The 23504-nt window shown below is 37.6% G+C and overlaps 13 protein-coding genes across 13 annotated transcripts; 8 read left to right on the top strand and 5 right to left on the bottom strand.

Moving 5' to 3' along the window:
• Positions 1-168: 168 nt before the first annotated feature.
• Positions 169-659, top strand: Gasu_33930 (uroporphyrin-III C-methyltransferase). The gene is made up of 2 exons (XM_005705654.1): positions 169-246; positions 288-659. The coding sequence occupies exons 1-2, from the start codon at positions 200-202 to the stop codon at positions 484-486; spliced, it is 246 nt and encodes an 81-aa protein (XP_005705711.1). The 5' UTR covers positions 169-199; the 3' UTR covers positions 487-659.
• A 139-nt stretch (positions 660-798) lies between these two features.
• On the top strand, positions 799-1989 carry Gasu_33940 (uncharacterized protein). The gene is made up of 2 exons (XM_005705655.1): positions 799-1297; positions 1349-1989. The coding sequence occupies exons 1-2, from the start codon at positions 884-886 to the stop codon at positions 1586-1588; spliced, it is 654 nt and encodes a 217-aa protein (XP_005705712.1). The 5' UTR covers positions 799-883; the 3' UTR covers positions 1589-1989.
• Positions 1990-4228: 2239 nt separating this feature from the next.
• Gasu_33950 (uncharacterized protein) lies at positions 4229-5627 on the top strand. Its single transcript, XM_005705656.1, has 4 exons — positions 4229-4516; positions 4562-4660; positions 4710-4754; positions 4811-5627. Exons 1-4 carry the CDS (start codon positions 4286-4288, stop codon positions 5540-5542), a joined length of 1107 nt encoding a protein of 368 aa, XP_005705713.1. The 5' UTR covers positions 4229-4285; the 3' UTR covers positions 5543-5627.
• Positions 5628-5648: 21 nt separating this feature from the next.
• Gasu_33960 (uncharacterized protein) lies at positions 5649-7059 on the top strand. The gene has a single exon (XM_005705657.1). It carries the CDS (start codon positions 5742-5744, stop codon positions 6984-6986), a length of 1245 nt encoding a protein of 414 aa, XP_005705714.1. The 5' UTR covers positions 5649-5741; the 3' UTR covers positions 6987-7059.
• A 4-nt stretch (positions 7060-7063) lies between these two features.
• Positions 7064-8248, bottom strand: Gasu_33970 (regulator of chromosome condensation (RCC1) family protein). Its single transcript, XM_005705658.1, has 2 exons — positions 7274-8248; positions 7064-7170 (listed from the first exon to the last, which is right to left on the bottom strand). The coding sequence occupies exons 1-2, from the start codon at positions 8195-8197 to the stop codon at positions 7108-7110; spliced, it is 987 nt and encodes a 328-aa protein (XP_005705715.1). The 5' UTR covers positions 8198-8248; the 3' UTR covers positions 7064-7107.
• A 210-nt stretch (positions 8249-8458) lies between these two features.
• On the top strand, positions 8459-10861 carry Gasu_33980 (9-cis-epoxycarotenoid dioxygenase, neoxanthin cleavage enzyme-like protein). Its single transcript, XM_005705659.1, has 3 exons — positions 8459-9169; positions 9221-10160; positions 10212-10861. Exons 1-3 carry the CDS (start codon positions 8495-8497, stop codon positions 10376-10378), a joined length of 1782 nt encoding a protein of 593 aa, XP_005705716.1. The 5' UTR covers positions 8459-8494; the 3' UTR covers positions 10379-10861.
• A 12-nt stretch (positions 10862-10873) lies between these two features.
• On the bottom strand, positions 10874-12678 carry Gasu_33990 (uncharacterized protein). The gene has a single exon (XM_005705660.1). It carries the CDS (start codon positions 12655-12657, stop codon positions 10960-10962), a length of 1698 nt encoding a protein of 565 aa, XP_005705717.1. The 5' UTR covers positions 12658-12678; the 3' UTR covers positions 10874-10959.
• Positions 12679-12928: 250 nt separating this feature from the next.
• On the top strand, positions 12929-14569 carry Gasu_34000 (uncharacterized protein). The gene has a single exon (XM_005705661.1). It carries the CDS (start codon positions 12946-12948, stop codon positions 13960-13962), a length of 1017 nt encoding a protein of 338 aa, XP_005705718.1. The 5' UTR covers positions 12929-12945; the 3' UTR covers positions 13963-14569.
• Positions 14570-14573: 4 nt separating this feature from the next.
• Gasu_34010 (ATP-dependent RNA helicase) lies at positions 14574-15928 on the bottom strand. Its single transcript, XM_005705662.1, has one exon. The coding sequence runs from the start codon at positions 15916-15918 to the stop codon at positions 14659-14661; it is 1260 nt and encodes a 419-aa protein (XP_005705719.1). The 5' UTR covers positions 15919-15928; the 3' UTR covers positions 14574-14658.
• A 9-nt stretch (positions 15929-15937) lies between these two features.
• On the bottom strand, positions 15938-16668 carry Gasu_34020 (YggT family protein). The gene has a single exon (XM_005705663.1). It carries the CDS (start codon positions 16665-16667, stop codon positions 16122-16124), a length of 546 nt encoding a protein of 181 aa, XP_005705720.1. The 5' UTR covers position 16668; the 3' UTR covers positions 15938-16121.
• A 5-nt stretch (positions 16669-16673) lies between these two features.
• On the bottom strand, positions 16674-17428 carry Gasu_34030 (uncharacterized protein). The gene has a single exon (XM_005705664.1). It carries the CDS (start codon positions 17337-17339, stop codon positions 16776-16778), a length of 564 nt encoding a protein of 187 aa, XP_005705721.1. The 5' UTR covers positions 17340-17428; the 3' UTR covers positions 16674-16775.
• A 660-nt stretch (positions 17429-18088) lies between these two features.
• On the top strand, positions 18089-19879 carry Gasu_34040 (3-isopropylmalate dehydrogenase). Its single transcript, XM_005705665.1, has 6 exons — positions 18089-18524; positions 18573-18778; positions 18832-19080; positions 19131-19222; positions 19276-19369; positions 19418-19879. The coding sequence occupies exons 1-6, from the start codon at positions 18176-18178 to the stop codon at positions 19850-19852; spliced, it is 1425 nt and encodes a 474-aa protein (XP_005705722.1). The 5' UTR covers positions 18089-18175; the 3' UTR covers positions 19853-19879.
• Positions 19880-19888: 9 nt separating this feature from the next.
• Gasu_34050 (4-alpha-glucanotransferase) lies at positions 19889-23442 on the top strand. The gene is made up of 11 exons (XM_005705666.1): positions 19889-20744; positions 20803-21134; positions 21229-21561; positions 21616-21741; positions 21789-22030; positions 22084-22486; positions 22551-22709; positions 22769-22909; positions 22964-23074; positions 23122-23210; positions 23263-23442. Exons 1-11 carry the CDS (start codon positions 19907-19909, stop codon positions 23360-23362), a joined length of 2874 nt encoding a protein of 957 aa, XP_005705723.1. The 5' UTR covers positions 19889-19906; the 3' UTR covers positions 23363-23442.
• Positions 23443-23504: the final 62 nt, after the last annotated feature.

A 23504-nucleotide genomic window follows, 5' to 3' on the forward strand; every position in this document is an offset into this window, starting at 1 on the left:
TTTCTAGTGTCTTTGCAGCTCCGCTTTTAGCCGGCATTCCATTGACACATAAGAATTGGAGTAAAAGTTTGACTATAACAACCGGGCATGACTTGTCACAGCTGGACTTTAAGGTACATGGAAAGACCTTTTCAAAGCAGGTTCACTGTTTTAAATTATGTAAAAGCTATTGGCAAAATCAGAAACATTGGTATTCGTTATGGCAACGAGAAATTTATCAGAAATTGCACAGAGGCAAGTACAACGGTTTGTTATCTTTTCGGGTGCATTTTGATGGCATTGTTCAGATTAATAGAAAATGGCAAATCTTCCGATACTCCTGCAGCAGTAATATACAATGCAGGTATGTTTAATCAACAAGAAGTTTTTGGGACTTTGAAGGAATGGGCTTCGAGAGAACTGAAAGTACAGTTTCAGCCTGGGACTGTAGTTGTTGGCAAAATTGTTGAATACGCTTTTGCAGTACCAATGGATGTTTTTCCATAGTCTTATTTATATTTCAAGTTGGTTTTAATCGTTTGGTCGGAAGAGAGAAAATATTTGGTCCTCTGCTTTCTAAAGTTATCTCTTATTCATATTATTTTGTTTCTGGAAATTTCTGTTCTTCCGAAATCGCAGTATAGGATTTGATAGATCGAGTCTGGGATCAGTTGTTTAGTATTAGCTAATAACGCTCGTTGAGATTCACCAGTTCCTTAATGCGCTTTAATTTCAGAGTATTTGTCAAACAGCAGTAACATTCGATTCCGGGCAATGGATGTGATGAATATTGAGTTTCTGCTGAGACAACCTGAAGCAAGAGAAGTCGGATATTTCTATTTGATTTCTATTCGATTTGGATGACCCATTGCATTTTAGATTGTGATTTGGGAATCCGTCTTCGATGAAGCCTATGCATCCTAAAAAGTTACAGCTTTTACAAAAGAGTCTTGAATATGTACCTGCCTATGGATTTACCAGTGGCGCTGTGAAAAAAGCAGTCGAAGATCTTGGCTTGTCGCAGGCGGCGAAAGGGTTACTGGAAAGAGGTCTCATAGAGCTGATTGAGTTTCATCATACTGACGCAGACAAAGAGGCTGCAATTTATGCACACCAGATTGCAAACGAAGATTTGGAGAGCAAAGATGTTATCATCGCCGTTTTGCAAAAGAGATTTCAATTGAGTGGACCTTTTCAGCCTCACTGGTCTAGAGCAATGGCGTTGGAACACTTACCACAAAATTGGCCTGACGCAACTAAGCGCCTGTTTTATTTTATTGGTGAGCTTTTGCATGCAACAAAAGATAAATCGACAAATGTAGGTCGTCCTTGCTTTTAGTATTTTCAAAGTTTAACCTCGTTGAAAAAGGGTTCGTGGTATACTAAACGTTTTGCCCTTGCTTCAGTTTATAGAGCTTCGGAATTGTACTGGGTTTCAGACTCATCTGATAGTCAGAAAATGACAAACTCTTTTATTGCAGAACTGGTAAATAGCTGGAACAAGGCAGATTCAGCTTTGGGTCTATGGGATGCGAAGGCAAGTGAAATTTGTAGTCTTGGCTTTCGTACTGCAGAAAGTCTATTCCGCTCTGTACGTAGTGGTTTTTAAAGTCTTCTCAGAATTAGACAGCAGTTGCAACTTTGGGTAATATTGACACGATTAGTTGTAATCAACTACACTAGTCCTTGTATCACGGAATGGACTAAACTGATTTAGAAATCCATAGTGAACAATTGCAGAAACAATAGCGTAGAGAAGACATGAGAAAGTTTTCATTCTTGTTGTGTAAGAAAATGAGTGGAAATGTTTTACTTTCGGTTTCCCTCATCATCAAGTCGTTTACTCAAGAACATGGGAATGTTTTGACAGTGAGGATAACAGCTGAGAGTATTTTTTTCTCTTTGATAAAGGCTTGTTTCATCGGCACAGAGTCTATTGACGTTTTATTCTTTGATCACAGAGTCGCATAGGAAAAGCTTTCCTACTTATAATCACATAATTTCATCCATTCAAAAAAATTCCTCACTAGGAGCTAAGAGCTTCACAAGCAGGACCTTGAAATGTTTCTCGCTCAGCCAAAACTCCTACATTCTGGAAAACTTCAATATCTTTACTATCTTTCGCGGAATCATCGTATAAAATGACCATTCCGTTCATGCACAACTGTCAAATCCTTCCTTGTCAGGATTTTATGCTGTGCAAGGAATATTCATTGAACTCGAATCTTTGATGATCCACAGAAATACATCTACCATTCTACGAAGTCTATCACCAATTTCTGGACAGCTCTCTCATCAGTGCTTCAGAGATCCTTGGATACTGGAACGCTTAGCAAATACAAAAAAAAGAGACAGCAAAGAAGAAATATTCTCTCTCTCTCAAGTGTGCATCTTTGATGCACGCGCTTGAAGGCAAACAACCAACCACAACTGATAACAACGCACACCATTCAACATCTTCGCTATAACTTCGGGTGCAATCGTCAGGAACCAACTTTCCCAAGGCCAAAAGACTTTTGCAAGGTCTCCAAAGAAACCCGTCCTCTTCAAGAAGTTTGCTGAAGTCTCTCAGGTTTCGATGCCTCTGTCCATTTCTCCAGTCGGTTTGATTTTCAACGGCAACAAACCCAAAAATTCCGCCAAGAAGTGAATATCAAACTTCTCAAAATAGTAACTAAGGTTCTCTCAAAATTTTCGTATTAATGTGAAATAAATGAGTCACGTGAAGAAAAAATTTTTTTTGCAATCTCATCTAAAACAACTGCATTCCTAAAAGTCAAGTTCATTACGCTCTCAAAGCAACCACAACAACCTTGAGAATTCAATACCAAACAATTTTAAATACGTAAATTTGAATAAAAATATTGGAGCAAAAAACAACAATGGCCCCGTTCTCGCTACAACGTAACCAACAACTCTAAGACATCTCGCCATATTAAATTTCAAAACTACATTTTCTTAAACAACTCAATAATATGCCTGCAACAAAAAATTAAAAATAGAAATGATCTTAAAAAGTATTTGTCAAAAAATCAAGTTCACTAGAAAAAAGAAAAATTTTCATTTCAGTAAAAAATTAATCTGATCAAAAGTTTTGTAACACATTATCAACACAATCTTAAATTAAAGCCTGCATACAAGGCTACCTTTACGCTTCTTACTTTAAACACTAGAAGACCAGGCTTGTTTTTCAGCAATTGCAAATTAATTTCTTTTTAAAAGCAGGCATGACCAAAATTTTTTTGTGTTTACATGACAAATAATTAAAAACAATTAATAATATTAGCTTGTTTTATCACAAATTAATATGATCATGTAAATTTATAAATATCTTTTTTCTGTCTCCAAAAATAAGCTTGGTTTAATTCTTTAAGTCTTCAATTCATTTATCCCGTTTTTGAAGAAAAATTAACGCTTTTATTCAATTATTCTTTGTTGAAAGAAATTATTTGCTTTATTTCATATTAGCAGGTGCTTCGAGAATTCGGTAACTTTGTTGTTGGTATTGAACTCTTTTAGAATATGACAAAATATTACCCTATTTATTTCCCTGAAGTTAGCTACGTGAAGCAAATATTTCTTGCTTAAGGATTTATTTATCTTGAAAACTTTTGTTATTTTTTTTTGTTTGTATTAGTTTAAAAAAATCTCAATACTTTTTGCAAGTATTCCATATATTGGATCAAGTTTGTAATGAATTGCCTGTAAATCGTTTCCTACATGGTGAAACAAAAAGAGAATTTCTTTCCTACAGTCCTGTAATTGACTGAATCTCGGTAAATCGTTTTTCATGCTTTTGATAAAAACTTGCTTTTTATGGCAAATGGAGACTTCGCAACGTTAGAATACATGCATTTAGGAGTTAACTTTCTTTCCTACTAATGAGCTGAACTACTTCGAATAGGCACTTTCTTTTCAATTTTCCTTTATGCTGTCCTCGCTATCCAAACTTAGTGTTTTCAGAAGACTTGTCTCAGTATTTCTAGTGCTATTCTGTGTCTCACTTATAACAAGTCATGTGTTCATTGGTATTCGAACCTTTCATAATTTCGTAGGAAATAAAAACAAGAAAGCATTTCCAAGTGGCATTAAATAAACGTCCAAAAGAAGTCAGAGTAACGAAAGATTCTTCCATTGTGTCGAAGAGTTGTCATGTTCTGGCGACTCGTCAGTAAAATCTTTTGGAGATCACGAAGAAATTAAATTTTCTAAATATAGAAATGTCCGCCGAAATTCCGCAATTCTCAACAGTGTTGTGGCTCCTTAATTTTTTGGAAAAAGTGCGAAAGGATTCCTCCTAGCCGTCATGCGTGGTTTTTCCTACCGTTTACCCGCTGCTTTCTTAGAAAATGACGTTGTTATGGCTTGGCTACTTGAAGAGGATGTAGAAAAGGGTCTTTCAGCCGAAGTTGTTCGTCAACGAATGACTCCCGTGCAGGCAACTTTCGCATACAAATCGATTGAGTCTTGGCACCAAAGAAAAGATATTGTTTTGATCATTCCCAGCCAAACTGTCGGAAACTTTGCTTTATGTTATGTAAGGAACTCTCAAATTTTCATTTCATTATTTAACACGAAATAGTGTTATGGTCCACTCAATCAGTCACTTATTGATAAAGGAAAAGTGGAAATTGCTTGGTGTCGCCTGGTTTTTGACTTGCAAAAGTTTTATCTCCTACAGGTATCTTTTTGTTTTTTGAGCATCTTTTTTCATTATCAACCACTTAAAGTTTATCAGATCTGAAGGAAAGATAAGGAGCTGGCTACTGCTTGAGGTATGAAAAATCCACACTTTGAAGATATGGAATTGAACTTTTTTTATGGTGTTTAGCATATTTCTACTACCAAAACAATTCAAACGACTACTACTTATTTTGAAGCAGAAAAAAGTCGCAATCATTGTCTTAAGACAGTAACCATTTCTGTAGAACATAGTTGTGCTCTTTGTCAATTAGCGTCAGACAAGTGTCTTTGTCATTCGAAGCAGTCTGAGAAACGACACGATACTTCCCTTCTGCAGTCTTCAGTTACTGCGGAACCCTTGAAAGGTCATTTTACCAAGTTGGGCAAGATTTCCTTCTCAGTACCTCCTTTTTCTGGTTCTTTGTTTGAACTCTTGTCTACGTCTCCAAGTCGTGGATATATTGAAGTTGCGCAGTACAGTATGAAGAAAGGAAATCTTCTTCATTATTCTAAAGCTGAATGTTTTACAAATGTACTTCCATTGAAACATAAATTGGCAGAATCTTGCTATTTCCAAGCTATAGAGTCTCTGTTGTCAAAGACGAGAGCATATTATCCGAGTATTCCATTGAGTTTTGAGAAATACGACCATCAAAGGTTTCTAAACAAGACATTGAAGACTTTAGATCATGTGTCTGAACATCCTGGGTTTTCTTCTAATGTTTTGAACAGTCTCACTTCTCAGTGGCCTGATAGTCAAGAAGGTCAGAATGATGAGTGTTCAGCAAATGAATGGTTTCTTTCACCTTTTTCTTCTAAATACTCCTTGGATACTTTAGAAAGTTCAGAGACAAACTTTTCTGATAGATGGGACTTATAAATTGAGTCTGTATAGTCTATGATAAGCAACGATGTAACGTAAAGTGAATTTTCAATTTGTTGAGAGTAAAAGAATATTTCTTTATGGATGACAGTGATTGCATCTTTTTGAGAGATTCTTTTCCTGAGAGAAAAGAATCATCGACCTCATCTATTGACATTGCGTTGGAATATTGTTTTGGAAAAGAGGTTGTGACTCGATGATGTCTTCATCATCCAACAAAAGCCCACCTACTGAAAACTCTTTCTGGAAGTTGGTACATTTTGAAAAAACACCTTATTGGTTACAAGATAATGAATACATTCGTAACTATTATCGAGTACCTATGAGTGTATGGGATAGTCTAAAGAGTGCTTTGTTTGGACTGCACAACGAAACTATGAATATCTATACTCACTTGATAGGGTTCTTTATTTTTGTTGGCATTACTTGGTTTACTTTGAGTTTCCTTTCTAGTCTGTTGAAGCAACCACTTTCTTTGGAACAATATATTGTTTCAGGCACCAACCCATCATTGTCTAGTCGCTTGGAAACCTATTCTTTAGACGCTTGGAGTGGCTTTCTTGGAGTATTGCTTGAAACCAAAAAGTTTTTTCTCGGTTTTCTTCATTTTTCTTGTAGATTAGCTTCTTCAAGTTATTCCTTGAGTGCAGCTTCAGTAGAAAGATACTGGTCAGCTTTTCAAGATTCCTCTTTATTTTTCAGAAGTTTTCCTTTTACACTTTTGGATGCCAGTTGGAGTCATAAGCTTTCACCAGACAGAGACTCTTTTGTATCTCAAGTCTTTTGGAAGGTTATTGATGAACATAAGACCGCATTACTTTTCTTATTGACAGGAGCTTGCGTTTGTCTGTTTTGTTCTACAATATTTCATATGTTTTTTAATGTTTCTGAAAGTTGCTTTAAGAGTCTTAGTCGTTTGGACTATGCCGGAATTGTATTTTTAACTATGGGTCATTCCTTAGTGGGTACTTATTATACTTTGTATTGTATGCCAGAGTTGTCTAGAAGATACAATATTGTCATTTCTATAGCAGGCTTATTGACATTGGGAGTCACTTTATATCCGGCATTTGATGCACCTCATAATCGATTGACTCGTGCATTGGTTTTTGTATTATTTGGAACTGTAAGTGGATTGCCTATTCTCCATGCAGGTTGGCTTCACGGTTTTGGTCATGTGGAATATATGCATCATGCCCAATATATGTTTATCATGGCAACATTTTATCTATTGGGTGCTTTCTTCTTTGTTACTAGACTACCTGAAAGATGCAGTCCTGGAAAGTTTGATTTGTTTTTCAACAGTCATAATTTGATGCATATTTGTGTATTGATAGCTGCACTGATTCATTGGTATGGATGTATGCAGTCGTGCATTTATCGACTTCATCAAGGATGTGCCTTATCTCCCATTTTGTCTCAAACTTTTCTTTCTTCGTAATAAATAACTAGATCATTTTCAGCTCCTGAAACTATTATTCGTTGTCTTGTTGAATAGGTCCATTGTTTGATTGCAATCCATTTTTCTCTACTAGTAGAGAGATGAGATAGAATATGATCTTTCAATCCACTACCATAACCATGTAAACCATTAGGAGTTTGTAATAGGAAATATCTTCTTCCTGCTATTAGGAAAGAATGAGTTGTTAATATGGACGAAAAAGGTAGCCATTGGATGGTGATAGGAGGTGATGATGATGATGATGGTGAAGAAGAGTAATGAACGACCAAAGGATGAATGGGTTCTTTACCACTTATCCATATTTCTCCTTGACAACCAAGAACAGCCAATTGCCAACCACTCAGTGCAATATCTAATGCAGGATGGTCCTCAGAAAATGTATCCAGTCGTTGTGGTAGTTGAATAGGACAACATAAATGAGTCCCAAGTTGTAGATAAAGATTGTTACCAAATACAATAACTCGGCCATTCTTTAATAACACTGCGCTACTCATATCGCAACATGCCACTTTTTGTGCCATCTTGGATGGAATGGCTTCTATTCTTGTCAGTTGATGAGAATATTTGCATTGAATATGTACAGATTGGTCACTTTGAATCTCCCAACCTATACCCAACTGCCCATAGTCATTGGTTCCCCATCCATATACATCGCCTTCATCAACTATGACTAGAAAATGATCTCGACCCGTTGCCACACTTTGATAATAACAGATAGTGGAATCCGAAGACCAAGATGACCAATGTTGGAGGCTAGGTGATGAAGACCCGATATTCGATGAAGGAAACACTACCAGTTTTGCTCCACCGTCAGCAATCAACACCAATAGATTAGAAGAAGCACTCAAGCTTTGGATATCACAAATATCAGGGTTCACAAGTGGTAACCAAGAAGAAGAGTGCTGGGACTGGTTTTGAATGGAAGAGGGATAGTCAGTCCAATCTTGCAAAAAGTAAGGACCACGATAAAACAGGTGGCCTTGATTATCCACCAAAAAGATACTAGACCAAGTAGTTTCCAAGGCTCTAAGTGGAAAGTGAAAGTTTTCTGGGAATGTTAAACAGGTCCAAACCACATTATTCTCATCAACACTACTCTTATTGCCATAAGCTGGAGTGTCGTCTTGAAACAAGTTTCGACCACAACGCCAAAGGAAAGCTCTATTCTCTCCGTAGTTTGTACAACTCATAAGTTGGTATTGGAACGGAGACAGTACAAAAAAAAGAGAGAGGTGCGCAACTATTGAACAGTTTAACCCTCTCCTATGTGTTATTTTCTACAGGTCCCAAAAGTTGGCTCTCCTTATTCCAACTCTTAGTGGAAAGAAATTTTCTCAACTTTTCAAATGATAGCTATTCATTCTTTACCATTCAAAACAAGACAGGAATAAGGATCTTATTCAAAGCCAAAAGAAATGACGACCATAAATAACATTTCCTTCGGATAACGATTCTAAATTGTCCGGTGGATATTGTTTTTTGTGTGAATGTCGTATTCGTGTGCTTCGTGTGGTTACATTTCTTCAACTCTAGTTTATACTTGTGGTAAGAGAAAGTTTCAAATACAAGTTGATAAAAGGAATATATATCAAAAATGGAGACTTCATAAGAATAAAAAGCAAAGTTGGGTGACTCTCTCAACATTGTCTCATTCTTCTGTGGAAGTGAAACCAACATCCCACGAAGCTGAAAGAAAAGAATATAGTTGGGATAGACAAGCCTGGTTACGTGGTTGGGAAAACCAGGAGAAAGAGATAAATATTGAAATAGACTTGGAGAATAATGAACAAAATGGAGTGACTGGTGAATTACCTGTGGATATAAGAGGAACTCTATTTAGAGTGGGTCCTGCTCGATTTCGAGTTGGTTCAGATATCGTTCGTCATCCTTGGGATGGAGATGGAATGGTGGCAGCTATCACTTTTGACCAAAAAAAGATATGGTTTCGCAATAGATTTGTGAGGACAAAAGGATACATGAAGGAGTCTGCTGCAAATAGAATCTTGTTTAGAGGAACTTTTGGAACTCAAATTCCAGGTGGTTGGTTGAAGAATGTATTGAATATCCAAATGAAAAATGTGGCCAATACAAATGTGTTACTATGGAATAGAAGACTATGGGCTCTATGGGAAGGTGGACTACCCTATGAACTGGACCCAGGAGTAAGATGTTTCTTATTTCATGTTTTAAGCCAACTTTTTGTTTGATTATAGAATTTGATAACTTTGGGTGAAAAGAGATTCGATACATCTATCATGTCCAATTTTACAGCGCATCCTAAAATAGAAACGGATACCGGACGCTTGATTGGTTTTTCTAGTCAATTGGGTGTTCAAAGTTCTCAACTGACATTTTACGAATGGGATGAAAACTTTACTTTGTTGAGTCAAAGAAAAGTTCGTATTCCTGGTTTCGGTTTTTATCATGATTTCGCTATCACGCCCCATTATTATATCCTGTTTCAAGGGCCAATCGATTTCACACCTTGGAAATTTGTATTAGGGTTATGTTCGGCAGCCGAATGCATGAGCTTCCGAAAGGAGAGACCTGCTAAACTGTTTCTAGTTCCACGTCATTCAAGTGCGCCTGTCAAAGAACTCCATGTCAAAAGTGGCTTTGTATTTCACTTTGCCAATGCTTTTGAGGAAGAACAAGAGATGAATATCGATGTGGTTCGAGTACCTGATTTGTTCTTGGGAGGAATCAGTGAAGCAAAGAACAAAAGCGTAGTGGAGCAAATAGACTATGAAAGCCAAGTTCCCCGATCTTGCTTGTATAGATATCGAGTTGATTTATCAGGCAATGGTAAATGTATTGAAGAGAGTCTTATTTTGGATAGACAAGTTGAATTTCCTATTGTACATCCCAATTGTATTGGAAAACGGCATCATATCATTTATGTCGGTATCAATGCAGGTCAACGAGTTTCACCTATTCAAGGAGTTGCAAAGGTTAATCTTGTCGATGGAGCAGTCGATATGTGGATTCCCAAGCCTTTTGAATTTGCTGTAGAACCTATATTTATTCCTAAAGAAGGATTCTCGTCGAAGAGAGAGTTGAGCTCTGAAGATGAAGGATATCTTATCACTTTGGTGTATGATGGTAAACGGAACCGCTCTTATTATGCCATTTTAGATGCTCAGCGAGTTCAAAGTAAGTATGATAGTTGAAATTTGAGAGTGCTGTATGACTGGATGCTTATAGATGGCCCTATTTGTACGATTCAGTTGCCTATTGCCATTCCACATGGACTTCATGGCATGTGGAGTGATGAGCTATTTTCCAAAAAGGAAGCCAAACAATCAAGTACATATGAAATATTTTATTCCAAGAAGTGGAATACCTTTCAGTCCGATTTTCCAATGCTCTAAGAACACAGGGGTTATTGTAGTTATGCTGGGTGAATAAAGGGTTGGTCGCCTCCCGTAGTAAAGGGATGCAGAACAGGTTCTCCTTGCAACAATTCAACACAATGAGACACAGTGGGTAAAACAACTTCCAAACACTCACGAACTCCCCTACTAGACCCAGGTAAATTGACTATGAGTGTCTTATTCCGGATACCTGCCTGTTGTCTGGAAAGTATAGCTGTCACAACTCCTCTTTCTCTCGACACATTTCTCATAGCTTCACCATAACCTGGCAAAAGTTTATCACAAACTGCAACAGTAGCTTCTGGAGTCACATCTCTAGGTGCAGGTCCAGTGCCACCCGTAGTAAAAACAACACAACACCGACACTCATCACAAAGATATCGTAACTTTTCTTCAATTTGTAGTTTTTCATCAGCAACTGCCATACGAATAAACTCAAGCTCATCATAAAAATACAGTGATAAAGTTTGTTCTATAGCTGGACCACTCAGGTCAGAATACTCTCCTCGTACAACTCTATCGGATACCGTCAACACCCCTATCGGCAACGTTGTTCTCAAGTTGTTGACTGGATCCATTCACCAGGCAATTTGAAGTTTACAAAAGGAAAAGTTCTTGTCTCGAAAAGCTTGTTCAATTTTCCATATAGGTTGGTACAGCACAGGTCTCTTAGGCACACAAAGAATGGCACCACCACTACCCACCAATTTAGCAGCCCATCCTTCTTGACGAGCCAATTGAATCATTTCTAAATTGCCTCGTCCGATGACTTGGTTTCCTAACAATTGTCTACGATATTCAAAATTGGTATCCACATAATTGGCCAATTGTTCCGAATCCAACTCATTCTTCTCTCTCCAATCTTTTCGAAGCTTATCTGCAAGTTCACCTAAGGAATGCATGATTTGTAATACCAAAGGCTCCTTATTTCTCCAACGAGCACCCAAGTTGCTATGAATAGTACCCGAGAACTTTCCTTGAGGTAACCAAGCAAGATACATATCAGGCAATGAAATTTTCTTCAATCTTTCATATTGACCACAACCTTGTTTCAACTCTGAAAAATCCATATAAATGACACCTTCCATGATTTGAGCCACTCTGTCTTGCAACCCAGCAGATATTGAAAGTAATTCAGTTTCACATTGTAAAATAATAGTAGGCCACTTTTCCAAGGGTGCTAACTGAAGCATAGGGATTTGATAAAAGGTTGCTAAACATCGAAAACAAGCAACAATGAGTGCAGAAGAGCCACCAAAGCCTACTTGACGTGGAATAGTGGAAGAATAATGCAACTTACAATTTCGTGAAATGACATGCTTCTGTTCACATAAACGATAGAATACAACACAAGCAGCTTGTAACAACCGCAAACCACCATAAAATCCGCAAGACGATGTCACATCATTCATTTCTGCTAAAGATGAAAACTCGAAAGAGTCGTGAATAGGATGAGGAACAATTCCAAAAGTATCGCTTGGTTCAGCTATGACTTGAGCAAATCCACAGCCTTCAATGGTACAGGAAATAACTTTGCCTCCGTATCCATCTGAAGGGTTGCCAATAAGACCTACTCGAGGTAAAGCTCTTCCAACTGCATTTTCGTTGCAAGTTCGACCTTTAGGTTTGAAATAAATGAAATCGTCATCTAAAGCTTCACAATCTTCTCTATTACTTTCTCGATAAATAAACCTTCCCGCGGCTTCCTTAAGAAAGCAACATGATGTAAACCACAATGCTTCCTGATATTGTGCTAGATTTCCAATATCTAAACGATAAGGAGTCATGTACAAGTATACTCTACGAACAGAACACAGCCACGAGAGAAAATGACCTGGAGCATCCATATTTCTTAGTTGAGTTGGGTCACTCGATATATATTTTTCCAAATCTTGCTTTAAATAGGAAGAGAAAAGATATACGGGAATGGAAGCTATAGAAGAAGGAGCCTCACTGGGATGGGAAGGTTTTTCTATTACATCGAGAGCACAAATGCCATTCGAAGTAGGTTGTACTCTAAACACACCTCTTCTACACAAGTCTTCCTTGTTCTTGGGTTCATAACCTACGACCAAAGAGTCCAAAAAGTGAAGAGATTGTAAAAACTGGGTCAACAAGTCTTGCAGATTCAAAAAAGGTACTAAAGTATCTCCTGCTATAACTATATAGGAAGAGTTGTTCACTTTTTCCAAGTTGTGGTTATGTAAGTATTCCACTGCTAGCCATAAGTCCCTTATTGCTCCCATTCTATTCTCGTTACTAGTTACTGTATTCATTATTACTTGTATTTGAAGATTGGAATGGTTGAGTTGTTTGAGCCACTGTTGGTACTGTTCGTAGTATTTGGCGTTGGTGACTATTACTGTGCAAGCTATCTCTCGGCCACATCTTTGTAAGGATTCCAACCAGTGATCAACAACTGTTTTACCTCCCAAAGGTAATAATGGTTTCGATACATTGACAAGTCTTCGAAAAGCATGACTTTTATCTTCTTCTATATCTTGAACTAGACGAGTACCAAAGCCTGCAGCAAGAACAATGGCATACCACATTAGACAATTCGAATGAATGGAATTTGTCACGAGTGGGAAGAAGAAGAAACCACAAGGAAACTTTTTCTTTTATTCACGGAAGGACTTTGTGAGTTTGTATGTGACAAGTTGCGTGAAAGTTTAGGGAAAGATAATTGGCAACTCTTTGTTTCGTCACCTCCTCCTTGGTCTGCAGAATATTGTCTGAAAGTTATTTTAGATCGTTGGTTTGCAGTATTTTCAGAGTCTTGTCTAGGAAATGTTGTTGTCACAAATTTGGGAAAAGGAAAGGAAGTATTCAGTTGGATATATGGTACGAGAATGGATTTTTTAAGAGGAAAGAACTTGTCTAGCAATCAAATTGAGTTATTGAATCAAGCAGTGAAGGAAATATTGGTTGCCATACGTTCCCCTTTTGCTGGTTTATTGCCGACCCATTCTAGTTTTGAAGATTACGTTCCTTTTACAATTAATTTCAAAAACTTTGGCCAGGAGGAAGCTATGGAAATTGACAAGGTTACTTTTCCTTCAGAATCCAGTAGTCATGTATCAATTATGGGAGAGGAGGATATTTGGTTGAATGGGAAGACAAAGCCGTTGATAGTACTGGATGGAGCCAATATTGCTTGGAAACATGGCAATCATCAAAAGTTTTCTGCTTTGGGTATTGTTTTGGCTTTTGAATTTTTTAGTCAACGGCAATTCGAGTGTGTTTGCTTCTTACCCGAAACGTATTGGCAGCCATCTACTGAGTCTTCAGTTTGGACTCAACTGGCTGTGTGGAGAGACACCCATCGTTTGATATTAACACCAGTTGATGACTATGATGATTCTTACATGTTATTCTATGCACAAAGACATAGTGGTTTGATTGTATCCAATGATCGATTTTTGGACCACATGGAACAAACTTCAGTAGATGAACAGAAAAGGAAATTGGCAAAGTGGTTGTCACGTTGTCGAGTAACTTTTGTATTTGGAGACAATGAGTTTATTCCTAATCCTTCATTCAATATGGCTGCGGCTTGTGAATATATTGACAAACTTTGAACTCCCATAATTTGATCTGTAAATAAAGAAGAACAACGTTATTTATCTATTATATCCATAATAACCGAACATGTTGCCCCCGATAACTGTCACAAGTTATTTCAACCAGTCTCATGTATAAAATGTATAAACTGTTGCAAGTGTCTTAAAGTAGACTCCACAGTGTCGACAAGAACTTGTTTGTTTTGACTATCCTTTTGAGAATTTCTTTCCAGTTGTAAAGCTAACAAGTCAGCTTTTTCCAAATCACGCAACATTTGATGATATATGGATTCCGCTTGTTTTCTTCTTTCACTTCCTTTCGTTGTCCTTTTCATATATATCTTGGTACAACTCTTTCTCAACAGACTGAAAGGAGGTGATCTCAATTGCAGACGAAAATCTTCCCATCGGTTCTTTTCTAAGAAAGAAAGCAATACGTGTAACTCAGTTATCACTTGTTGCACATTCGCAATATATTCATCCACATCTTGTTGTTGTGCGTATGAACAATTTGGTACAGACAACAAAACCAAGCAGTAAAGTAGCCCTCCTTGAATCAGTTGTCTTCTATTGCAACAGGAGTAGGGCACAAGTTGACAGCATATAGGTGATGAGAATGACAGTCTTTGACGAGTCCATTGACCACCGTATTTCTGAAGCACCAAAGTACAAGAAAAGCAACTTAAAAATGCCATCACGGACAATATCCAAGTTTCAAATGTTCTTTATTTTCCTTTCCAAATCTTCCACATCAACCACTTTCTCTAAACGACAATTACCTAAATACTTTTCAATTTCCTGCAACTGCTTCAAACTTGTTCGGTCATAAACGAAATTGATAGCAAGACCCTTACGACCAAACCTTCCAGTTCTTCCAACTCGGTGTAAATAGGTTTCTGGATCAGGTTGATTATTCACATCTAGAGGCAAATCATAATTGACAACCACAGTTACTTGTAAGACATCTACTCCCCGTGCCAATACATTGGTGGTTACCAATACTTTAGTAGTTCCCCGTCGAAACTCATCAATAACACGATCCCTTTCTTCCGGTGACATATCTCCGCCATGTAACAAAGACACCGTATGACCTTCGTTTCGAAGTCTCCTGGTCAACTCATTGGCACTTGCTCGAGTATGCACGAAAATAATCGATTGTCCGATAGTCAAACAACCATATATATCTGATAGTAGATCAAAACGTTTGTCTGCACTTTCACACATAAAATAATATTGTTGTACATTGTCCAAGTTGAGTTCTTCTCTTTTCACCGATATTTGACTGGCATTGGGTGCTACTCGTCGTGCCAATGCTTGTACTTGCTCCGAAAAAGTAGCAGAAAATAACAAAGTTTGTACCTGTGGATGCAAAGCTCGTTTAATACGAAGTGTTTGGTCACCCATTCCTTGCGTATCCACCATTACATCAGCTTCATCAAGGACAAATATCTTTACAGTAGCTGGGTTGAATAGCCTTCTTTTGATCAAGTCCATGACTCTTCCCGGTGTTCCTATAATAACATGGTCACGAATAGTTGAGAGGCGCATGTTTCGTTCTTCTTCTGTTTGCTTTACTGCACAAAAAACTCTTACTCCCGTATATTTGCCCATGCTTTCTAATACGAACAATATTTGTCGAGCCAATTCTCTTGTAGGAACCACACAAAGCGCTTGAACGTCTTCTACTTTGGTATCCACTCTCATTAACATTCCCAACACAAAACACGCCGTTTTCCCACTTCCATTCTTTGCTTGACCTATCAAGTTCTTTGGTGGATCTCTAGCTATGAGGGGTAGAGAAGTTGCCTGTATTCTACTCGGTTTGTTAAACTTCATGGCATATACTCCTTGCAATAACTCTTTAGATAAACCCAATTCTTCAAAAGTAGAGACGGAAGAATAAGGAGTATTAGGGTCGCTTTGAAGGACTTCTACTCGCGAAGTCTCGTCACTTGGGTCAATTCCACTTTCCATAGTAGCCGGTAAGGGTTCATCGGTTTCATTTTCCTTTATACTTATACCTTGTGTTGCTTTCACAGCTTGTTCGATAGTTGCATTCAAAGCTTCACTATTGACAGTTCCATTGCTAGACATCCTTATCACAAAATGAATTGAAGATTTCTCAACTTATTTTTAAAAGATTTTTGTCACATAAAACAAACTTTCATCTTTTTTATCTATCCAGGAGACGATTGTAATAGAACCAAAATTCCTTGTTGTCCAACTAATAACTCTCTAACCAAACTAAACACAAAGAGCCAAATCACTGGTGAAATATCTACACCCCCAACAGGTTGTGCCACCTTTCGAACTGGAACAAGTAAGGGTTCTGTAGCCCAACAAATCAACGACCAAGGGAAACGATAGTTGTACTTTTTAGGATACCAACTGAGAATAATTCTAAGAACCATAAATATGACCATCACAGAACAAACCAAATTGGTGAAGGACGCAAGATATTCCACCCAAAGCCACTTGTGGATAGGTTGTTCGGTTATGGAAGCAATAACTTGAGAACCAACCCAAACTTGTTTTTTTCCTATTAACCACGACTGGAAGTTGATGTTCTCCAAACTCCAGTTTGCTACATAAGTGTTGGGTAAAAGAGATAACTGGATACGAGTAAGGTGAGGACAACATATTGTTCTTTTAAGAAACTGTCGGTTCGATAGCTGAAACAATAACTGACGGTTGTAAAAAGTGGTAAAGTGTTGTTTATACATAAAACATGATACAGTTGTGAAAGACAAGAAACCACTTCCTCTGGTCCACAACCATCCACCTTTCATGGTTGAACAAGTCAATGAATGAAATGAAACAATTTCAGTCAGTTATTTATGAAACCCATTTTCCATCAATAATAAAACTCTTGTCATACTGGGAGCACTTTTGTTTAACATCAACAAGCGCTCATCATTGAGTGACTGATATCGAGCACTCGGTAACTGGAAGAGCTCTTGCCAACGACTTAAATAGATTCGATGATCAACCCTTTCCTTTGAGACTGCAACATCAACTTGTTCTGACAAACCTGAGTCGCATTGCTTCTGGTTCGTACCAATTTCTTCGTTCAAAAGTCCATCTTGCATCCACTTTACGTAACCTTTCATTTCCTCCGATAGATGACACAATTGATTGCCATTGGGTTCTGTCTCTTCCACAGAACCTATCTCTTGTTCGGTTGATAGAGGTAAATCCATCATCTCCTTTGTGGTATGTTGCTGTTTGAGTTTCGTTGCTCTTTTGCGTCTAGAGGTGGACGCCGTCTTCTTCTGTCTCGCAACCACAGAGGAACTACTTGTTTTCAAACCCAACACGAAACAGTAACGAGAACATAAGAATTGAATAGAAGACAAGCGTAAAAGTTGAAAACGCGACTTGACAATTTCCTGCATCTTTTTGTTGCTACTGAAAAATTCCGCAACTTACAACGTAACCAATACCCAAAACAAATCAAATTGTAGCGATGAATAATGGGAGCTTCTGATTGTTTCTAAGAGAGAATGATGACGAATATTATTGGAAAAAGCTATAAGAAAGAATCCAGGCTGAGCACAATTCTTCTTGAATACTAAAAGAACGCTTTCCATAACTACCTGCTATTTCTACTAGTGGAATTGTGTTTTCAATATGGTTGATTTGTTTCAGTTCTTTGCAAGTTCTTGATAACTATATTGTAGATAGTTGAAATATTGTCAAATAAATGTTGCAAATAACACTATTAGTTTTCATATTGTTTACATACGATGACTCCTTGAAACAAATATATATATATATATATATAGACCTAACATATTCTTTTTGATACCTCATAATAATAAGACTAGAAACTAGTCCACACCAGTTATACTCAAAGCTAAAAACATGCAAAAAATAATAAATGTTACGCTCCACCATCAAAAGAGGCAATCTTTTGTCCATTCTAATATGTTTTTTGTTTTTTATTAGCAATGCAACTAGTGCTGTTCCATTTTCCATTTTATCTGTGTACACTTGTGCTAAGAGCCTTTAAAATGTTTTCATTTATATATATTCGTTATTAACTCATTTCATTTCGCCTTGAATGACGCTAAACTCAACAATCTTATGGTAACAAGTTGTATGAGAGCTGAAAGAAAAAGAAAGCCTAAAATAGCTTACTTCATCATTCCCCTCCATCGGAGAAGGGATGCTTTGAATTCTTTGTGAGCGGCCGGAATCTTAAAATTCGTTTCGTTGTTTTACTGTGGATATGACTATGCTGAATGAACATCCAGCCTTTTTGGAAACAACTTATTCCTTGGGAACTAAAACCCGCAGAAACACTGCAAAGTTAAAGAGACACCCATGTAAATTGTACAGGTATTATAACAAGTCATACCAACTGCCTTGTTTGAAGCCCTGGACGATGGCAGTGTCTGGTAGCCAAAAGGAAGGAAAGAAATCCTCTGCTTTATCGACAACTTTTACGTTAAGCAGAAAAATGTCACAAGGCACTCGTACAGACCCATATAAGATAGCCATATTACCGGGAGATGGAGCTGGTCCTGAAATGATGGACGCCACCATGGAAATATTGCAAGCTTTGTCTTCAATGACAGGTGAGAACTATACTAATATGTTGATAAAATGACCAAAGAACGTTTCAGATATCTATTTTCAGTTTCGAACAGCACAATTTGGAAGAGACGCACAATTGAAAAGAGGGAAACCGGTTCCTGAAGAGACCATAGAAACTTGTAAGGGTGCAGATGCCGTTCTGAGAGGTTATGAAGGCTATACAAGGACTGCTTCAACAGGCAATCAACAACTTAGGTCTGCGTTGAGTTTATTTGCACAGTTGCGTCCTGTCGTTGTATGCTGCTGTTATCTATCTTTCTGTTTTGATAATGAATATGTGACCTTTAGGTTTATAAAGAATTGGCAGATATGAGTACGTTGAAAAGACAGATAGTTGAAGGAGTGGATATTATGGTTGTTCGTGAAGTATCTGGTGGTGCTCTCTCCATAGATGAAAACACTGCTCCTACTGGTGAAAACGAGAATGAAGCCTTTTCAACCATTAAATATAAAGATAGTCAAATATATCGTATTATGGAAATTGCAGCTTCAGTGGCCTCACGACGGAGTGGTCGTATTTGCAATGTTGACAAAGCGGTTCGTAGTAGATTCCTTTTTGAAATGGAGAATGCTTAATGGTTTGTAAGGATGTTATGAAAGTGAGTCAATTCTGGAGACGATGTATACATGATTTTGTAAAACAAAATATAGCTGGTGGATATATTGATATTTGTGATATGTGAGCATTGTTATTTGGCTAGTTGTAATTGATGAAGAGTTGGGAATCTTTAGGTATGCTGATGACTGTGCAAGGGAGTTAATTCTTCGTCCACGTCAATTTGACACTATTATAACTTCGAATCTTTTTGGAGACATTATTAGTGAGGTTAGTTTGGGCAACAAAGGAGATATGTAAAGTGAAGTATTTGGATAGGTTGCCGTTGCACTTGCTGGTCCAGCTCGTTTGTCACCATCTGCTTGGTTATCCATTGATGGTTTTGGAGTTTATGGACCTGCGGATGTTTTTAATATCAGTGCATATCCAGAAAGTAGTCTTCCGGCATATAGTACTTCGAGATTTGATGGCTTTGGGAATACCAAACCATATACCAGTCCTATTGCCATGATCCGTTCCGCTTCAATGATGCTTCGTTATTCTTTGGATCAACCTGCAGCTGCAGATTTACTTCAACAGGCACTGCAACGCACCATGGAAGATATTTTAAACAGTGGAGAATTTTCTCAGAATGGTTCCTTCCTTGACCCAGGAACCGTAGGTACCAAGACTTTTGTAGAAGCAATGCTTCGTTCTTTGCAATACATGAGACAATACGTTCAAGTATGTGATCCGGAAATCTGTGGGGAATGAATAAAGATTGCGTTGTTCTTCGTTTAAAGTTGTGCTGATTGGAAGCCTTTTAAAATGTCGAATGACCTTTCCAATCAGTTGAAGGAAACCTGTAGTGTTACTGGCACTGTTTGTGTTTATTTCCGTTGTCACTTTGATTCTATTCCTGGACAAGAAGTACTGATTGCCGGGTCTTGCAAGGCTTTGGGAGGTTGGGATCCCACAGAAGCCTTGGCAATGAAATATTCCGAAAGAGGTCAGTGGACAGCACAAGTCACAATTCCTCTTCAGAGCCTTGTTCACTCTAGTCAACAACTCCACACTCCAGTATTACTTTACTATCGATATTTGGTTGCAGAGGACAAAGGAAAGACTCGATATTGGGAACAAGGTCGATCACGTCAGCTGGAATTGTGTTGCAGTGACTTTAGGGCAGCTCTCCCTGCAGTTATTGTATATGACGATTTTGCAAGAACACTCGATCAAGAAGGAGACATATTTAGTACAGTGGCTTTTCGAGATATAGTCTTCCGTCGCAATGTCAAACAATCAGAGCCAAGTTACTATGAAAAGTACAAAGAAGCATATGAAAATGCAAAAGGCCGTCACGAGAAAACGAAAAGCTATGTACTACAAATACAAGTGCCTGCTTATCAAGTGTATCAAAAGCAGCAAATATTACTTTGTGGAACGAGTGAAGCACTGAAATCTCAATATGATACTCCAGATGGTTTGACTATGTCAGATACTTTTGTTCCTCTTTGGTCTGCCTTTATTTCATTACCTTTGAGTACATCACAATTTGCCTATACCTTTCAAATAGGTGGAGGAGATGAAGTAATAAAGGAGAATAGAGAAATGCGCATCTTTTGGCTTTCTTTGATGGATGAACAAATCATTCGACAATCAACGGGTAAGCTATTGTTTTCTATAAAGCAGTATTGAATATGATGAATATTTCATATGATCAGAGCCTCCATTGGTTGTGTGCCATTCATATCCTCCTTTTTGTCATAATCAGAATTGGAGAGGCTCTGGAATCGCCATTCCTGTTTTTTCTTTAAGAACCCAGGCTTCTTGTGGAGTTGGAGAATTCTCAGACTTGAAATTTTTGGTAGATTTTTGTGTGAAAACCAATTTTCAATTGGTGCAGTTGTTACCCGTAAACGATACTCGAGTTCATAACACATGGGTTGACTCTTATCCTTATTCTAGCGTGAGCATTTGTGCTTTACATCCGCAATACCTGAGATTGGATAGAATATGTGAAGCTCCTAGTTATTTGAAAGCAGAATTGGAAAAGGTAAGTAAACATACCCAAAATGGTATATAAAACACCGCAAAAGAAATATTTTTGAGAAAGAATTATGTTTACTAAGTAAAGATATTATTTCTAGGAACGGAGGCGGCTGAATGAGTTACCATCAGTGGACTATGAGGAAGTGGTCAGATTTAAGGAATATTACATTTTGGAAGCTTACAAGTTGAGTGGCAAAGAAGTATTGCAGTCCAAAGAGTTTTTAGAGTTCTTTGAAGAAAATAAGGCGTGGCTGATGCCCTATGCAGTGTATCGTTATTTGCTGAATACGACTGGAACAGGTGATCATACCAAGTGGGGTAATCGAAGTCATATTACGATGGAGGAATTGGAAGCATTGGCATCCCCAACTAGTCTTCATTTTGATCATATCGGAGTAACTTACTTTACGCAGTTTCATCTACATTTGCAAGTAAGTATTCTCATGTAGTCATAGATTGGGATTGTTGATAGTTGTTAATCATAGTTGTTGGAAGCTTCCCAATATGCTGCAGAACATGGAGTTATTTTGAAGGGAGATCTTCCTATTGGAGTTAATAGAAATTGCTTGGATACTTGGTTATATCCTCATCTATTTCGATTGCATATGCAGGTTGGTTCACATCATGTTCTTATTGTGCAATACTAAAATAGGAATAGTGTGGTGCGCCTCCTGATTATTTTGCCGAATTTGGTCAGAATTGGGGATTTCCTACTTACGATTGGGATCAAATGGCATCGAATAATTTTGAATGGTGGCGGTTTCGATTGAATCAAATGGCCCAATATTTTCATGCTTATCGAATCGATCACATTTTAGGATTTTTTCGCATTTGGGAAATTCCTATTCGTTATGTAAATGGAATATGTGGGAGATTTTTTCCATCTATTCCCATTTCGAGGTAGGAAATGAATATGATAGGTTCTGTGACAAGCAATTTATGCGGAATAATAGGAGTGAGTTGGAATCTAGAGGATTATGGGACATGGATCGTTATTGCAAACCGTGGATAAGAGAATCTTTTATAAGGGAACAGTTTGGAGATGATGCAGGTCAAGTGATGAACATATTCTTTGATCATGGTCATGGTGATTTGTTAAACTTTAAAGAATGTTATGATACAGAGTATAAATTATCCCGTGCGTTTGAACAACAACACCATTTCAAACAGGAATGGCTCGTTCTCTTATTAAGGCTCATCAGCAATGTCATTTTGTTACGAGATGAAGATGAACCTAATCAATTATTCCATCCTAGAATCGACTTGATGAAAACTACAAGTTACAATGAACTTATGGATGATAACTGGAAACATCAGTTTTATGAACTCTATGAGGATTATTTCTTTCATCGACAGGTATCTAGATATACATAGTTGCATTCTTCTCTCGACACAGAATAACCAAATGATGACTCTTTAGGATGATTTATGGAGAAAGAAAAGTATGTTGAAGCTGCCAATGATGAAAAATTCTACGGGTATGTTGGTTATCGGAGAGGACTTGGGAATGATTCCTGCTTGCGTTCCTGATGTAATGAATGCATTATCCATCATTGGGATGCGAATTCAACGAATGCCAGTAAGTATCATGGTTGTTTATGACAGGTACAAGTATTTTATTCTCGTTTCTGTATTTAGGCTGATCCCAAGGTTGAATTTGGTAATCCACAATACTATGAATATTTGACGATAGCTACTCCAGGTTCGCATGATATGGCCACAATACGAGGCTGGTGGGAAGAGATGGAAAATGATCAAAGACAACGTTTTTATGAGCAAGTAAGTAATTTTGTTGAACCATGTATCGATATTGCTAATCGCATGTTACAAAAGATGTTGGCTCGTTCTGGAGATGCTCCCAGAAAGTGTGAAGCTGATATAGTGCAACAAATACTGGAACAACATGTGTCGTCTCCTTCTATATGGGCCATATTTTTGTTTCAAGTAAGTGTTTCAAGTGGGTTGGTTTTGGGTCCTTATTCAGAGATCAGGATATTTTGGGAATGGATGAAAAGCTTCGTCGAGATAATCCAGCAGAAGAACAAATCAATGTACCAGCCAATCCTAAACATTATTGGAGGTATAATAAGTCTTTTGAAGAATTTTTGGTCATTTGATTATGATTTGAATAGGTATCGACTGCATGTTTCGTTAGAAACAATTTTATCATCCACCGACTTTCTTCAAAAGTGTCAGAAACTTAATGAAATCGGTGCTCGAGGTATTCTGTAGTCTGGTATATCAGATATTCTCTTTGGTAGCCGTTGTGTGTTGTAAAATGTTATTTCCATAATATATATTTGCATTTCTTTTGGAAAACTATGAACACTTGAAATATCCACTTGCAGAAATTGACGATACAATAAGAATCTTT

Source organism: Galdieria sulphuraria, assembly GCF_000341285.1.
Source record: "Galdieria sulphuraria unplaced genomic scaffold scaf_27, whole genome shotgun sequence".
NCBI lineage: Eukaryota > Rhodophyta > Bangiophyceae > Galdieriales > Galdieriaceae > Galdieria > Galdieria sulphuraria.